The sequence below is a fragment of the Thunnus thynnus genome, chromosome 4 (assembly GCF_963924715.1).
Source record: "Thunnus thynnus chromosome 4, fThuThy2.1, whole genome shotgun sequence".
In the NCBI taxonomy this organism is placed as follows: Eukaryota; Metazoa; Chordata; class Actinopteri; order Scombriformes; family Scombridae; genus Thunnus; species Thunnus thynnus.
In genome coordinates this window covers 17273903-17290819 of record NC_089520.1, presented here as the reverse complement: position 1 = coordinate 17290819, position 16917 = coordinate 17273903, and the positions used below count along the sequence as shown (strand labels likewise).

Genomic DNA, 16917 nt, shown 5'->3' with positions numbered 1-16917 from the left:
CTTCAAGCTTTTTTATGGGTGGAAAATGACATCAAATATAATATTTTAGAAGTTTTGAGCGTCATTTTCTGAACTGTTCCCCATGTCCCAGCCTCTTATTTAGTATTGTTGTATTCCATGCGATTTCCACTACAACTACAATTTAAAATAAGACTCTATGCATTTGAACACTTATTTTGTGTGGACAGGCCTGCCAAAGCTTCTTTGGCACTGCAGAGGTGAAGCAGAATCTGTAGCTCTAATCTGGATTATTATGTTGAGTAGAGTGGATGGGAATTCCCTGATGTCAGTATGTAGGTCATGTAATAGGAAATAGTTGAATTTGGGTAATTCCTACAGTTGAAACGATACAGACTATGACATCAACAATGAATCAACATGAAAAGACATCTTTTGCAGATTTAAGACAAACTATCACACTGTGGTATAATCTCTTTTATTAATCACATATTTTCTTTTGTACAATATTAATAAATATTACCTTCCTCACTTGACTTTAAACAGATGTGGATGACAATTATTGATGAAAAGGAAATTAAAAAAAACACTAACCTGACATAAAAATTACAAAAGACTATGAATGTTTTACGTTATTCCAACAAAACTCCTCTCTATGAAGGCATCTTTGGTTGAGGCATCTTTATTTTACATTCAAACGGCTCCCTGCACCAGTCTGCATCAGTTCATGTGACATCACTTCCAGCAAACAACGATGTTGGGATCATTTTCCAAACGTTCATCCAGCTCCTGGTAGCTGATCCCTGTAAAATGAACACATTGTAAGCAGACTTGTTCGCTACCATAAGTTACAGGCTAATGAGAGAGCCTAAAACCTGCCTGTTTTGCAGCAGATCTCATCATAACTATGACAACCGGTATAGAGTCGAGGCGGCCTGCTCCTTTCATCGCGAATCACCTTCACCGGATACTTCTGCAGCCGTCGAATGAGAGACTTCATCAGTCCAAACTGGATCAGCCTCCTGAAACACACATGTGAACCATGTCTGACCTGATTTTTTAAGAACCATAAAGTGCTTTTAGTAACTAATCAAGTGAGAGATGCTGACCTCTCATCAACTCTTTGAAGCTGCTGCGAGTAGCGAGAACAAAGGTCACGGACTGTGGTTCCTGGACTCAGACCACAGTACAGCTGGAACACGTCTCTCAGACTGGCGCGCTTCTGACCTGACGGCAACAGAAGAAAAAAAACCTATGCAATAAATGTCAATGAAAGGACAAACAACACCTGCGTTTAACAATCATGACCTTTGTGATTGGATCACCCAAGACACATGTTGCTGCCAGGTGTGAACAGGGCCTTATTTACCCTGCTTAGTGACGTAGCTGAGGCACTCCTCCTGGATGGACTTGTCATCTATGAGGCTCTGGACTTTGGGGGTGGTGCAGTACACATTAGAGTACTGGAAGGAGGTAAAAAGACACAAGACAGTCAACAAACTAAAGTTACCCTTACGTAGTTACGACAGATTATTGTGAACACTGGAAAAAAAAGGTAATATTTTGAGTTTGACGCTCCATTTCAGAAAACAGGAGAGAGCAGTCTGTCAGCTTTAATGTGTCAAAGGAAGTATGTGGATGACTTGAAGTTAGAGGTTTCACCAATAACAAGGTTTTTTTTTTAAAATATCAAGACTTTCTCTTGTAAAATAATGACTTCTTCCTCATAAAATTAAGACTTAATTCTCAAAATACTAGTACTTTTTTTTGCAGTATTTTGATTTAATTCTCAAAAATCACACATTTTTTTCCTGAGTAGCCCTAATGTTTGTCATAAATAGTATCACCACATTATATATGCACAATTGCTGTAAAAAAAAAAAAAAAAAAAAAAAAAAAGTCCACTATCTTGTGCTGTGTGAGTTTAGTTTTGTACCTGGAATATTGACACCAAGGTCACAACACCGTAATACCTGTAAATGAAAAGGTGCAGTTGAATATATTTTGTGGGTTCATTTGGAAATAAAAGTCTTACCACACTGAAGTGCAACACACACCAGCTGCACTGTGAAGCACTTCCTGATCCAGGAAACAAATGCAATAAATTAGGAGCTTTCCTGAAGAGCTGACACGCATCAGTGCTGGGAAACAGAATAGTAGCTTATCCTGACACGTTGATGTGCATCAGGAAATCTTATTGTGCATAGAAACAATGCATGAGGGTGTTTTTGATGTGATTCAGACACCACTGGTGTGTGTTGCCTGTTATTTACTGAAATGTACTTACAGGAGATTTTGCACAGCGATACGAACAAGATTCAGCTCAACATCTGCTTCAGCAGAGATCTTCTGGATGTGTCTAAATCCATCAATATAGGGGAGGATCTGCAGTTAAAATACAGAGGAACATTGCTGGTTTATACTGAGGATTGATGAGCCCCATCTAAATTATATGTGATAGAATCCTGTTCATCATTACATATCATATATTACAATACCACATTAGTGAATGAATGGCGCCTTCTCTCACACAAATGTTTCCTTTCCATCCATAAAATAATAAACGTGACAGAGATATTCATATCACTTTGTGCATAGCTGATAACAGGCTCTTAATCGTTATCTTTCTCCTGGTGTTTCTTAGTATTTTGGCACATTTCTTATCATGTCACTTGATATCAGACACATGGAGGGAATGGAGAAGGTGTACCTGTTGAGTGGTGAGATCCCACTGAGATTTGATAAAGTGGTCTTTGCACTGGGTGAAGACAGGCACATCGTACTCCTGGACAATCGGCGGATCCTTTCTCATCTGGATCAGCTTTAGGTGGATGGTGTTAGACTCATCTACAAACAGACACAGAACAGACAAAGATAGTGTGACTAGTTTTTAAAAAAAACTATCTGAGAACTATTGCTGCTGCCATACAAAATGCCAAGACATACATTTCATTACTCAAAGCCACTACTGTGCTTAATCCACAAAAGATTTTAGACAAATCACAAGCAAATTAAAGCAATGACACTAACGTTAATGTCAAAAATTATACATTTTGGCAAGTGATGCCCTTCTAACTCTTTAAAAAGAGGTAAGGGTCTACTTTGTTAGATACCACACCCTCGATATTTTTAAGATTGTTCAGATATATCCCTCTCTAAAAATACATTGCAGCATATGTTGATTTTTCACAAAATATTTGAGTTTGAATGCTGTCTTTAAACAGCTGGAAAAATAACTGAACTTAACAAGAAAACTAACCTTCGCATCCCTGAAATACGACAGAACCTCATTTGTGTTTATTGAAAATGTGTTTTACAAATTTTAATATGTCTTCTCTCTTTGCAGCACACACTTTAAATAACTGCTCACAAAGTGGTGCTGCTGTGTCAAGGTTTTCCCTTTTGACGCCAAACTATTGCCAAATTTCACCTTTTGGTCAGTGAGTTTAGGTGCCACATTTTCTCAAAATTAAATATAAACAGAATGAAGAAGAAAATGTTTTCTACTGACACTTTCTCATCCAGGGCTGTTTCCTGTGGCACACACGCGTAATTTACATTTCACCTCCACATTCAGTGACATTCAGTCACAATAAAGAGACAAATGCCTGTTTGCCACACATAAAACCGGAATATGAAACGAAATAATACCTATGGGTAAGGTGCAGGCTCCTGTAGCATTAAGCTCTTCTAACAAGGTCGACATAATGGGTAGAAGTTTCTGCTTGCTCTCCTCAGTGGATATGAATCCACTCTCCAGCTGCAACACAACAAAGAAAAAAGATGTAATATAATCTTATTGTAGGAGACAATACACATATAAAATATGTGATAAGTACATCACTGCAGAATGCAACTTTCCCTCTACCTCTAGAGTAGTGAGATACCCAGACAGCTTCTTGACAATTGGCTCGAGGGCACATGTGTTGGTTTGGGCATCACAAACAAGGCCAAGGTTGAACAGGAGGGCGTTTCGGCTATACTTTTTATGTTCGATGCACACAGGACACCCGATTAACTTTTTGCCCATGGCAGTGCTAAACAGCAATAAATAGGATAGATGATGTTAAGCTTGATAATGACAAGAAAGACGTTACCAAGAAAATGTAAAAAAAAAAAACAAAACACTGATTTCAAGATATAAAAATGAATAAATCACAAGACTTAAAACATAACATACACTGTTATTAATTTATTTTGAAGCTCTGGCTTGGTAATGATGTAAACCTGGACCGTGTCAAAGAGCTCCCTTGAAATATATTCTTCTGGGACCTGTCAGGAGAGGACAAAAATACATCCTATCAGATAGATTAAGAACATTATATGCAGTACTGTGCACCTCTAAACCACAAGAATATGTAGAGGGCTTAAATACCTGTTAACCATTAATAAGATCAATTATTCTAATATTAATGTCTTTATACATGCAGTCAAACACAAGGACAACTGTCTCACAACAAAATGTGCCACTACTGGAGTTTTAAGGTTACAATGCATTTTTTTCTAAGAATATGATCAACCGAAACACCTTTGGAGATCAATTTAAGTTTAGATTTAAAGGACTCAACAGTAAATAAATAAATAGCAAATCAACACAGCAACTGAAATAACTGAAAAGATTTCTAACATAAAGTGTGACTGAACTCCAAGAAAGACTTTAACTTCATTGTCAGAGGTGGGGATGCTGATTACTGTGATGTATTTTGGTAAAAAGTGAAGAAAAGACCTTTGGGATCAGCATAACTACTACATCAAATATGTGAAATATTCCTACCAATGGAGAAAACACTGTAAATCTACCTGAAAAAGTGTCCCATAAACCTGACTCATTTAAAAAAATAAGTGGATATTATACATGAATGTCCTTCTTTTTGAAGTTTCTGATACCAAATCATACGATTAGCATAACTTTACCATCATGATGAGGATAATAATGGCAGTGACTTTGGTTATGATTAATGATCAAATTACTGATATCTATTCATTTAAAAAATCTGTGATGTTGGACTCATTTGCACACTTACTTGATACGTTATTTTTGGTCCCAGAGTTGGGTGAAACTCACTGAAGAATATACACTCTATTCGTGTGTTCATGCCCATCATAGACCTGTTTTTGAGGGTTTGAGTCTCCTGTGTGTCTTCCCTGTCTGTGCTAGCCGCCAAAGCTAGCTGCTAGCTTGCAGCTTTAATGTTAAACGACGTGCTAGCGACGCCGTGTGAAATACTTTTAGCACTTTTTATGTCTAAATAACGCCCGAACAATTGTGCTACAACTGCACTTTGCTAAAGTTTCATCTGTTAAATTGAAAAACTACCCGATAACTCTCCAATACTCGTCACATCCAACACACCACACTGGGGAATAACAACAATGATGACTTCAGGTGCTCCTCGTAAACTACTAATGCCAATGACGGCCGTTGTAAACACTATGTAGACAGTGGGAACACATTGAAATAATTTTAAGCCAAATGTAATCTTTTATTAACGTATTTAATGCATCTGCAATTGCCTCGTACAATGGAAACGTATCCTCTTGCTATTTTGAGGTAGATACATAAAGTAACGCTTATTTTTTTCAGCTTTATTATCAGCTTCTCACTTGGTTTACATTATCTCGGCTATCCTAACGTTAAGATTTTTTTTAAAGTTAATTGTTTACAGTGTTAATCGCCACTTTACTGTTTTTGTTTGAGTGCTTCACAGTTGAATATTTTCGACTGTACATAAAGGCAACATTGTTCACTACAGTCAGTGCTGCGCAGTCTGCGACGCATGTGGACACGTTTCTCACCACCGGCGTACCGTGTGAAGAAACTATCACCAACAACCTCAAATAACGTACCAGGAAATGTTGTTAAAATTACATAGTGGGCGATAAAAGTGACCTTTAAATTGTACAGATAGGTCAACAGAGTGCTGTGAGGGTGCAGCTGATGCGTATACACGCTGTGTAAACAATGATCAGGGTCTGTTTAGAGTAACCATGTGGAGAAGATCGCTGCGCGCAGGCTACAGATGTTTTGGACGCAGGAGTGTTGGGCCAAAGGTAAGCGGTTCAGTTGATCTTTGTACAGGTGCAATAGGATGCTAAATAGACAGTGGAGCGAACCTGCTTTGCACTGACATACATGTTTATTGTAGTGAAGTAGTATGAGCATAAAGAAAGGACAAATTAACACGGGTTTGATGATAAATGAAAAATAACTAGCAGTACTAAATTATTAGTACTAGCAGCAAGTACAGTTTGTAATTGTAGCGGTTGAACCACTTAACTTACAAACTGGTGCACATGTAAGTACAAGAATAATGCCTCATTTATTTACATTGCAAGTTGTCTCACTACTGGGTCAGTGGCAGCATTGATTTTGAACAAAAGCCAAGATTTAAGGGACAAACATTGGATCAAATCTGTGCACATTTAACACTAGAGATACCTGGATCACTGATTTCATCATCAGGGTTGGAGCAAAAAATAAAAATGTAAATAGGCATGCATATGAGAGGAAATAAGATATTTATTCATGCAAAACGAAGTGATTAGTATATATAGTATGTTACAAAATCAGATGGGCTTCACAAGTTTTCAAATAGACCAAAATTATGCCTTAAACCTATTTATTTTGACCAATAGTCAAAAAAGAAGCAGTTACAATAAAAAGTTCTTACATTGGAGAAGCTGTAAGCCGCAAATTAACTCACTTAAGTGTATTAAAAGATTCCAAAAATGATCATTGATTTAAACAATATCAAGTTTTTTTTACACACATGACATACCAAATATTATAAACACCTCTCTATATCATGCAGTTCTCCATTGGATTGCATTAGATTGTGTATTTAATTAACTGGTAACTGTGTACAGTTTAGATTAGATTAGACGGCTTCATTAATCCTCAAAGAGGAAATTTATTTGCCACCAAGTGAACTCATACAGACAGCAAACAACAAAGACATTGCATTCACAGTACACAACAAATAAATAACACCATAAAAAGCTATTTGAGTCATGATTACTAGCTGAACCAAACAGTATAGACGTTGCAGTCAAAGCTTGATCAAGCTGATGATCATGAATCATCGAGGAAGATCCCTTGTTCGTCAATAAGAAGTGATTCAAGCTGACAATACATTGTGGGTGAGATATGTATCTTGAGTGTAAGTCAATCAGTGGTGTCTGAGCACTTCCCCTCAGGAAGTGCTGGTTAGGGATATCAACAAATTAGGCCACTGTTGGGATGCATGATCGTTTTTAATTTGTGCTAATTAGAAACTCTTAAATCCAATGCTTTTAGGGATTTTGGGGCTCCCATGCAGTGCGTGCATGCAGCGCTCCAGCCTTCCCTGCAGGCAGGATCACAGCACTTCAGGCAGTGGACTTATGGAAGAGACACTTTGAGGAGAAAGGTGTCACTGAGCCCGACCACTCCAGCCAGTACATCATTGCTCATCTGCTCGGAGCTAAAACTGTGAGACATTTTGCTAAGCTCACTCTACGTTGCCAGAAATAATGTCCTAAAACCCGCATGCACATTTAAAAGCATGTCTCTCTGTACCTCTTTCAGATAGAAATTCTTGAACAGAAGAAGTTAACAGAGTTTCTAAGCCAAGAAAAAATAGAGCAGATGTGGAAGCTCTGCACTAGACGCCTCTCCAGGTAATTAAGTTTCTACATAAACTTCCGTATAAGCATGTATTCAGGTGTTATTTTTTAACTTTTAGTAATTCATATGTTTGGTGTAGAATGCCTGTGCAGTATGTGATTGAGGAGTGGGACTTCAGAGATCTGACATTGAAGATGAGACCTCCTGTCTTCATACCACGACCTGAAACAGAGGTTTGGAGAGGACAAAAACAGGCCACACAAGCAAACAATGTACAGTGAAAATCCAGTTATCACACATAACCAGAGCTGTGTTTTCTCTGTTCGTTGGTGCAGGAGTTGGTCGAACTTGTGCTGTCCGATCTGCAGATGAAGCAAACGGATGGAGACGTCCAGCATACATGCTTGGAAGTGGGATGTGGCTCTGGTGCCATTTCTCTCAGTCTGCTGTATAGTCTACCTCAGGTTAGGTTTGTGTTCACTGTAGGCAACAGATTCATTTTTTTAGTGTTTAGTAATAAGTAATGATTAGTCGATTAACAGATCAATAGATAAAAATGTATCTGTTACAATTCCAATAATTAAGTAACTGTTGTGGTCAATATCAAGTATTGAAAAAATCTCTGCACACTTGAAAGTGTGGAAACTTGAATATAAATTTAAAACTCTCACTAACTTTCTTGCTTACTGTTGGTATATTTTTTACGTTTTGGCACCACAATAGTACTTTACATATATATAGATGCTGGGTAAATGAGCAAATCAGAGGACCACTAAAATTTGATCAATTAGAGAATGAAACACCTTAAGAAATCACACACATTTCTATCTAGATAATTAAATTTAGAATGCATGTTTTCATTATTCTATCAAAAGGAAAATTACAAAGGTCATTCACTAATTGACCTAATTTTTGTGGTCCTCTGATTGGATAATATACCCAGCATGAATATGGAACGATTGTGGTGCTTGTTCATATACTACCTGCCGAAGGTCGTGTTAGAGCTGAAACATTTAGTTGATTAATTAATTGGTTGATCATGGATGTTTTTTTTTCAATTCTCATACATTTTATTGACAAAACAAATAATCGATTAATCGAGAAAATAATTGGGAAATTAATCTGTAATGAAAATAACTGGTAGCTGCATCCCCAGGTTATGTAGAGCAAAAAGGTGTATATGAATATTTCAGCAGTAAGCGAGCCAGTGTGCAGTCCACATGATTACTTACTTTATAGTATCATGTCATAATTTTAGCCATGTCTGCATAGTTTTTATGTCTCCACTATTAACAGAATGTGAAGTAATAAAAATGTCATGGAGACAAATGGTAGTTGAACCCAAAGAGTAAACAGCAGGTGATTTCTATGTTTGTTTAGCTTACAGTCATTGCCTTGGATCAAAGCCAGGATGCGGTGGATTTAACAAGAGAGAATGCGTTAAGGTAATTATTCCATATCACATTGTAAATATTCTTTACCTTTATTGCATGTAAGTTAAAGACTAACAATGAATGCTTTTTTAAATCAGGTTGTACACAATATGCACAAATACTGATAAAGGATTTTCTTCTACAGGTTGGGACTTCAGGACAGATTACAGATTCATCATACCGATGTCTTAAAAGGTGAAAATGAAGGCAGTGTAAATGCTGTATTGTTGAATAACACACCTAAACACATTGCTGATGAAAATGTTTTGTGTTTTGTCAGATGCAGAAACTGTGTTGAGCCTCTGCAACCCTGTTTCAGTTTTGGTCAGTAACCCTCCGTATCTGTTCTCAGAGGATATGACGTCACTGGAACCTGAAATTTTATGGTGACTAAGACTGGTAATTGGTAGTAATTTAGAAACACTTTATTTCAGCCTATTTACCATCAACAAACAGTTTAGAAACACTGAAATGGTTTATAACACACTGTAACAAACTCTAAAGCAGTTGTAAGAAAAATAAGGGCATTTTTAAAAGTGTTTATTAAAATATTTAATGTAAAGCTTCTATAACTGAGGGTATAAACAGTTAATGAATCATTGTATAACATTGCTGTAGTCATATTTAATGATATATTATTACACACATGAACATATCCTTGCATATCCTTACAAAATGCCCTTATATCTGCATATAAGCGGCATTATACAGCCCTACAAAGGCAGATATTAATTACAGAAAAGCTGAAGTTGAGAATAAAGGGTTTAATGTTTTCGGGCTAACTGGGTAACAGATGGATAGGATGTAATGTATTTTTATTTTGCAATATGGTGCAATAACAGTGTACCAGTACAATATGTACCAATAAATACATGTAGATACCCCATAATAGAATAGGTACCTGGTAGTAAAACATATTTACAGTATAAATTCTGAATTAAAATTCCTCCCAAACACCAGATTGTTATACTGTACCCTCTAACATTAGAATATAGGTAGGCTGTTAGTATACCTACAGTATAAATTCCCAGATTGTTATTCCCTTATTCCCTAACTTCATATCTTGCCTTGCCTCACACCTGCATCAGTACGTACTGTACTGCTACACAGCTACTACAGAAAATTACATTGTAAATTGGGAAGAATCCTGCTGTACTTTGTGGGTCATTATCTAAAGTGAAAAAATAGTTTCTTTCAGCTTTCCATCCACCGTGTGTTAATGGAAAATCAATATAATAAATTAATTTACAATTGAATACATTTAAATATGTATTTTAAAAAGAAGTTTAACTGCCCAAATCGTGAACTCCACTGGAGTCAAAAGCTGAGATAGCACAATGCTACTCTGCTAAACTAGGCAGTTACTTGACCGGATTTAGATACTACCTTATTTATTTTATGATAAACTAAATAACGAAGATGTTAGTCAATCAAAATTAATATATTTCAACAACAGGATGCAGCAAGATTGGGGGAAGGGGAAAGGGGGGGGGGCTTTAACATTAACTGGGTTTAGCTCTCTTGGTTTTTAGCTGTATTTTGTTGTAACATGCTGTTTTCATTCAGATTATACAAAAAAAATACATATTACACATATCAACAAGTAAAATTATGGACTTGACTAAATTGACTTGACTAAATATGTAGTTACTGCATTTCATCTTTGTAGGACAGTGTAGTGTGTTATAATGTGCAGTATTAACAGTATGAACTGTTTATATACTGCTTATAAATGCTAAAATGAAATTGTATGTATTAAATCTGATGTTTCTTTCACATTAACCAAAGATAAAGTCTGAAAATGCTCTAAATTTAAAAACCTTCATTTGCGCCAGTGTATTAAGCGTCCATATAATTGTATTCTTTTTAAACACGTGAGATTGAGTGGATGTATTCAAGTGAAATCTGTCTGCTTCTCCCAGGTTTGAAGACCACACTGCTTTAGATGGAGGCAAAGATGGCTTGAAAGTGATCAAACAGATTTTGACGTTGGCTCCACAGATTCTATCAAATTATGGGTAAGGAGCCCCGCTGCCCGGCACAAGCGAGCACACACACAGACAAATGCACCTGGGTTTAATTCCTAACAGCGGCAGCGGCGGCGGCTTGTCACAAGAACAGCATGTTCTGAAAAACACATGTATCGTGTTGCCTCTTTAATGAGTTAAGCTTTTTAAGAGACTTCCAGTGAATACAGTTCCAGACATGTGCCACTGCGCTCCTCTCAGGGCTAATTCTGATAATCCTGTCCTGTTGATAATTACATTTTAATCAATTTTGTGTTCTTTTTCTTGTGAATAACAGTCGTGTTTACTTGGAGGTGGACCCCAAACACCCCCCGCTCATTCGACAGTGGGTGGAGGTAAATGTGGAAGAGCTGCATTATGTGGAGGCACGACACGACATCACCGGCAGGTCTGTCCAAAGAATCTCTCAGCCTTTATGTCCGACACCACAGCATCATTAAATCATTCTGCCATCATGCTGTGACTTTATGCTGAAGTGTAGTCAGTACTGTAGGCCCATCAGAGTCTATTTGACTTAAAGTAAAAAGCTGCACCGACAAAATCTTAACTCAATTAAAAAATTAAGCTCTGTGCTTCCTTCTATGACACTGATTTGTTTTTGTTTCTTAGGCCACGATTCTGCATCCTTCAGAAAAAGAAGTCAAACAAGGACCACGAGCTGGATCTGGATTGAGAAACTGAGATCCTATTACGCTGGCTTTAGTCCAGGTCACCATAGCCTCTGCTCCCCTACCCCCACTGAGCTGCCAAGCATGCATTCGCACTGATTTAATCAGACTAAATTCACACTTTGTAGAAGCTCAAATGATTTTCATGTCACTGTTGCACTTTCAATCTGTTAACATTTGTGATTACATCCTGCGCCACAATAAATATGTGTGCGAGATGGCACAAAAGCAGCTCAAAGCTGAAGGTAATTACCAAGGCTTTTCTTAGAACCCTCCCTCTCAGAATCTCACCCTCCTCCCAGGAAGCATTCAGTAGTTCTGTGAATCCGCTGATGAATGGTCCTCCCCTTCGCTTGTCCACGCGCTGACTCAGATGCAAGCTGTACGCATTGTTGAGCAAAAACACACAATGTGGCCTTTACCTCCTCACACAATCTGCGTCTCACACACTTAAAGCTCAAAGGCCACAAAGTCTTTGTGTTTCAAAGGTGATTGAAGGCAAAAAATATTTCGTAACAAATGTCACAAGAGCAGTCATCATGTGGTGATGATCACAGTATTTCTCTATAACCGGTGAGTAATACTGGCATTTTAAGCAATACAAGAGAAAAGGATGATAAAGACAGCAAGGTTAGACTCCAAATGGTTACTTTAATAGAAAAAATGTACACATGTAAAAGGTAGAAAAAATGCTTTACTGAGAAAAATAAAATGGCGCAAAAGATGTCTCAATGGAATCAGTGTACTTCTCAGGAACAGTATGTACATCCAGAACTGATGAGGGTAAAGCAGACGTGGACAATTTCCACATCTATCATGAAATAAGTGATTACAGTACTGAGGTTTGCTCGCATGTCGTCTTTTTCGAGGGTGCTTCACAGCCCAGTCCTTGACAGATTAAGTCTGAAACCAGACGCGTCAGTATCAACTGAATTTGTACATATTTCGTCAGCAAAAACATGACCCTGTGTCCAGTATTTTTGTGACTGGCCTCCAACGTCTGGAGCAGCAATGTCATTTACAGGCACAAAGGACCCGTTTTGACAGTTTTTTTTTTCCTTTAAGTATACTTCAGCATACTTAATCAGATTCAGCCAGAGTAAGAGAGTTCAGGGATTCCTCATACCTTGAAGGGATAGTCCTGTATGAAGCGCAGGAGAGGCCTCGGGAGTGGTAGCTGGTCAGGACAGTCAGAGTGCCTGTTAATGACGAGACGTGTGAGATGCTGTAACGAGGGGAGGCCCTGGGGCTTGTACACAGCCCGCTTCAGTTTCAATACCACAGATGTCTCCTGAATTGTCTGCAGAGAGGGTTTGGAAGGGGCCTCCTCCTCCACCTTCCCCTCCTCTGCTTTCCTCTGTGGTCCCATGTAGTGCTGCACCAGGCTGGGCACGTTGGGGAAGGATGACAGGTTGGGTCTGGCCGGGGAGCTGGAGTCGAGCAAAAACCGGGCACCGCTGTACTGGATCCGTATACTTGTGGGACCACGTGCGGTCCTGACCGAGAGGGTCAGCATGTACAGAGGGTGGCTGCTGTCCCGTACCAGAAAAGCTCCTTCAGATGCCTCTTGAAGAGCAGCATGGGCCTGTGCTGCAGTAATAGCTCCCCAGTACCATCCTACACACACAAATTCATAAGTATTAGTCACTCAGAAGATTTCAATGTTTTTTTTTCCATGTTGCTTGATGTTTATTTAGCAGTTAAGTCCAAAAACCAAATCTCTTACAGCAGAGGACTGAAATGTGCCCTGGAAAGGCTTGTGCAAATGTGTGCATACTGTACCTGAATTTTCTAGATAGCAGAAGTTGCTTGCAATCGCTCGCAGGTCTTTTGTAGGGTCCCATAGCGGAGGGGTGCTTTGAAGGCAAGGGGTAGGAGGCACAGTCCCTGCCCGCATGCCCCGTGGGGCTTCAGTGGATGGAACAGCGGGCAGAAGAGCTCTAGGACTGGAATTAAAATGGAAGATAGATATGGTTTAACATGCATAAATAAACACCATAAATAGTCATTCTGCTTCTCCACATTTGTTCATGAATAAAAATAATGTATTATTTATAGTTCATTGTCTATTGCTTCATAATTATAGCAAATAGAGAAGTATATTAATAAGAAGGAGACATACACTACAGTCAAATCACTGTCCAGTATTATCTTAACAACCAGAAAATATGTGAATATTCAGTATGATTTATTATTCATGATTTAAAATCACTTTTAATCTGATCTTGGTCTTTAATTCCTGTTTTGTGACACATTTTGTGTTTATCTGATCTGTTTGTTACTGCTGCGTATCTTGACCAGGACACTCTTTAAAAACATTTAAAATCTCAATCAGGCTTTCTTGGTTAAATAAAAATGAATACATATACTGTATCATTACTACAAACTGTATTAATACGTTTCTAATAAAGGTCATTTTATTTTTTTTATAATTAGTTAATGTAATTCGGACTCATTGTTCCCTCTCTGAGGATTTGTTTAATGTAGTTTAGTTCTCTTACTTTATAACTTAACCTTAATTAAGAGTACACTTCTTTTACGAATGGAATTATTTGCCGATATGTTCTTTACAGACAACTGAAGAGAAAACAGAAACAAGTCTACTCACCCTGGTACACAAAGAATCATGCTATTTCTTGAATCCTCTGGACTAAAATCCAGCCAGTAATTCTTCCTCCGAAAACAGCGAAAACCGATAAAAACGGAGTTTATGTCTACGAAAAAATACTTCTACGAAGAATAAGCTTTAACATCGGGGTTTTTTTTTGGTATGAATAGTCCTATTATACGCGATATAAAGACACGAAGAGCCTCGCGTTACCAACCAGAGTCTGGTCCTGCAGTTTATATAACACTAACAATTTATAATCTAAAGATTTTTTAAAAAACTGGATTAATTTAAAACATGAACTCTCTAGCTGCGCTTTGGAGTGTGTTGTCACCAGAATGGGATCCAAATGTGTGAAGGACAGAGTGTAAAGGCTTGGCTTTTAAAATTTACCGTTTCCTAGAAGTCTATTCTGAGAACTCTTCACAGCACCGGCGGCTCTGACGTCACGCCGGCCGCACCAACTCCTATTCCGCATCAACCGCCGCCGGTCGCACCGCGCTGCGACAACTCGGATACGAAAGGACGAGTTTTTAACAGGTGAAACGGGTTGTTTTTATGGTGACTTTTCGGAGTAAAAGTGCCCTAGCCTCGTTATTATTATTTTTTTTTATGTGTCGTGTTTTTGTGGTTCATCTCTACCCCCCCAACCCCCCTCCGTTTCACCCGGCGGCTTCTGCCTTCGCTGAACCGGCGCTCGCTCCCAGGAATCGCGCGGCAGCTTCTCCCTATCCGCTTTCCAGGAATAATCGCAGGGTTTGACTCCGCCCCACCGGGCGGCCCTGACAGAGCCTTCATTCTGGGAATTCACCGCCTCAACATTAAAGATAATAGGAATGCACACAGGCAATTTCCAGTAATATAGATTTCCCTCGATCCTGGTTCTCGGAGGTTTGTCGGAGTAATTAGCCACGCTCGAGAAAACAAGTTGTTATTGTGACAATAAACTAAAAAATGGGTTAACTCTACTGTTAGACCAGATAACATTTTGCTCACGGTTGGTTCCACTTTGTGTCTTTTTGTATTGGATTAGGGTTGATTTGTCAAACCGGGTGATTGCAGTAGGCTAGTTTCCTATAATGTTGGCAATGTAAAGTGTGCGTTTCTCATTTAATTTCTCCTGATATTTCTTTTCTAGGGAATCTATCTAGGAAATCCTTGCTTCCACATCAGCCTGCCTCTTTCTCCTGCATGATATCTTATCACAGTTGCCAGAATAAAGGTTTCTGAGTGCAGTTCTGATGCTCGATTTTTTTTTTCTCTTTCTTTCTTTTCTTTTCTTTTTTTTTTTTTTTTTTTTTTTTTTTTTTTTTACCACAATCTGAGGAACATCCTGTTCAAGACAAACGTTTAGAAAATATTTATTCCAACAATAGTCGGAGCCATCACACACACATGTGGTAGGTTGGAATCAAAGCAACACATGAAACTATTTTGTATCATAATCATAGCCATGTCCACTAGAGCGTGTTGATACTGAATAGCTGAGTCTCAAGTTTTTCCAAGAAATCCTGAAATGAGCTTTTTTCTGAGAAGTCTTGTGGACTTTATCTATCCCTGTTGGATGCGGTTGAACAATTATGTTCTCTAGTTCAGAAAGAAAAAAGGACACCGCAATCATCTTTGTGAAGTATACTTTTATTTATTATTAATCTTGTAGACTACACACTTTTATCTGTGGCAGCTGGTGAAAATTTCTTTTTTTGGGAGGGAGGGGAGGGGACTTTTTCTGTGGGGGAGTAACAAACAAGTAATGTAAGATCCATTTGAATTTGAATAATAAATGTGTCTGTATGTAGCTCAGTCTGACCACATGGGTGTAGTATAGGTTCTGTTCACGTGGTTATAGGCAGCACAGCAACAGGTGTTTTAAATGAACAGACAATCAGAGTATGACCCTGTAGGTGATGGGGATCACATGGTTCTTACCGTAATCCAGCTTTGTCTCAAACTCAGCATCAAACAAGACCTCATAAGCAGTAAAGTACTGTTTTTGTGAATATTCAATCTCTGCAATAAATGGGAACATCACCCCAAAGAAGAACACTTGTTGACATTGTTTATTTTAAGTGGATATGCGTCGACAACATTCCTCAAGCAAACATTAAGTGACTAATTAAGTTCGTTTTTCGGATAGTCACTACAAGTAATGTCAGTAATGCAGGAACACAAGACTGAACGTACAGTAACTGTAAAAAGCCATTTGACAGATGTGTTATAACCATGTATCACCAGTAGGGTATGCTGAAGCAATAGTAGTTACCTGGATGTTACTCCAGTTCTTTGAGTTCTGCCCTCTAACGGGCTTTGCTATTGGTTTACCCTTCAATGCTCCGCCTTGGCACCTGAGAAAGATCTCTGCACTCACCGCCCAATCAGGAGGTAGCAAACACTCACCATCCTCCCACTATGAAACCCCAGCATACTCACTGCTCATCTCCCTTTGAAACCCTGCAACAAAAATAAGATGTACCAGCTGGGCCTGTAGTTAGAGGGCTCCATGAATACTCATTGAATAAGAGTCACATCCTGGTAACTACTATTTCTATTTTGTACGTGCTCTGCCCTCTAACGGGCTTCACCACTGGTTTTCACCAAAGGCGAAGGCTGTTAGGGA

At 38.5% G+C, this 16917-nt stretch overlaps 3 protein-coding genes across 5 annotated transcripts; 1 reads left to right on the top strand and 2 right to left on the bottom strand.

Moving 5' to 3' along the window:
- Positions 1 to 420: 420 nt before the first annotated feature.
- Positions 421 to 5353, bottom strand: nprl2 (NPR2 like, GATOR1 complex subunit). The gene is made up of 11 exons (XM_067587028.1): positions 4983 to 5353; positions 4139 to 4230; positions 3827 to 3995; positions 3610 to 3718; positions 2669 to 2805; positions 2246 to 2343; positions 1895 to 1931; positions 1328 to 1421; positions 1068 to 1185; positions 838 to 980; positions 421 to 761 (listed from the first exon to the last, which is right to left on the bottom strand). Exons 1-11 carry the CDS (start codon positions 5061 to 5063, stop codon positions 694 to 696), a joined length of 1146 nt encoding a protein of 381 aa, XP_067443129.1. The 5' UTR covers positions 5064 to 5353; the 3' UTR covers positions 421 to 693.
- Positions 5354 to 5634: 281 nt separating this feature from the next.
- hemk1 (HemK methyltransferase family member 1) lies at positions 5635 to 13127 on the top strand. 3 transcript variants are annotated; one of them, XM_067587030.1, is made up of 11 exons: positions 5635 to 6009; positions 7256 to 7429; positions 7526 to 7617; positions 7704 to 7797; positions 7900 to 8028; positions 8945 to 9009; positions 9143 to 9192; positions 9284 to 9383; positions 10920 to 11015; positions 11302 to 11412; positions 11634 to 13127. In XM_067587030.1, the coding sequence occupies exons 1-11, from the start codon at positions 5947 to 5949 to the stop codon at positions 11695 to 11697; spliced, it is 1038 nt and encodes a 345-aa protein (XP_067443131.1). In that variant the 5' UTR covers positions 5635 to 5946; the 3' UTR covers positions 11698 to 13127. The 3 variants fall into 3 exon arrangements, with proteins under 3 accessions (XP_067443131.1, XP_067443133.1, XP_067443130.1); XM_067587029.1 differs by having other exon boundaries at positions 5642 to 6009; positions 9278 to 9383; XM_067587032.1 differs by lacking the exons at positions 9143 to 9192; positions 9284 to 9383 and having other exon boundaries at positions 5636 to 6009.
- cisha (cytokine inducible SH2-containing protein a) lies at positions 12324 to 14792 on the bottom strand. The gene is made up of 3 exons (XM_067587033.1): positions 14301 to 14792; positions 13475 to 13638; positions 12324 to 13309 (listed from the first exon to the last, which is right to left on the bottom strand). The coding sequence occupies exons 1-3, from the start codon at positions 14318 to 14320 to the stop codon at positions 12813 to 12815; spliced, it is 681 nt and encodes a 226-aa protein (XP_067443134.1). The 5' UTR covers positions 14321 to 14792; the 3' UTR covers positions 12324 to 12812.
- Between the last annotated feature and the right edge of the window lie 2125 nt (positions 14793 to 16917).

Coding starts and splice junctions, on each gene's coding strand:
- nprl2 (XM_067587028.1), bottom strand. CDS start 5,063: ATGATGGGCATGAACACACGAATAGAGTGTATATTCTTCAGTGAGTTT. Junction 4,231..4,982: donor GACCAAAAATAACGTATCAA/GTAAGTGTGCAA, acceptor CTCTCCTGACAG/GTCCCAGAAGAATATATTTC. Junction 2,806..3,609: donor AGCCTGCACCTTACCCATAG/GTATTATTTCGT, acceptor GTCTGTTTGTAG/ATGAGTCTAACACCATCCAC.
- hemk1 (XM_067587029.1), top strand. CDS start 5,947: ATGTGGAGAAGATCGCTGCGCGCAGGCTACAGATGTTTTGGACGCAGG. Junction 7,798..7,899: donor TACCACGACCTGAAACAGAG/GTTTGGAGAGGA, acceptor TCGTTGGTGCAG/GAGTTGGTCGAACTTGTGCT. Junction 9,010..9,142: donor ACAAGAGAGAATGCGTTAAG/GTAATTATTCCA, acceptor TTTCTTCTACAG/GTTGGGACTTCAGGACAGAT.
- cisha (XM_067587033.1), bottom strand. CDS start 14,320: ATGATTCTTTGTGTACCAGG. Junction 13,639..14,300: donor ATGATTCTTTGTGTACCAGG/GTGAGTAGACTT, acceptor TTTTAATTCCAG/TCCTAGAGCTCTTCTGCCCG. Junction 13,310..13,474: donor CTGCTATCTAGAAAATTCAG/GTACAGTATGCA, acceptor TTGTGTGTGTAG/GATGGTACTGGGGAGCTATT.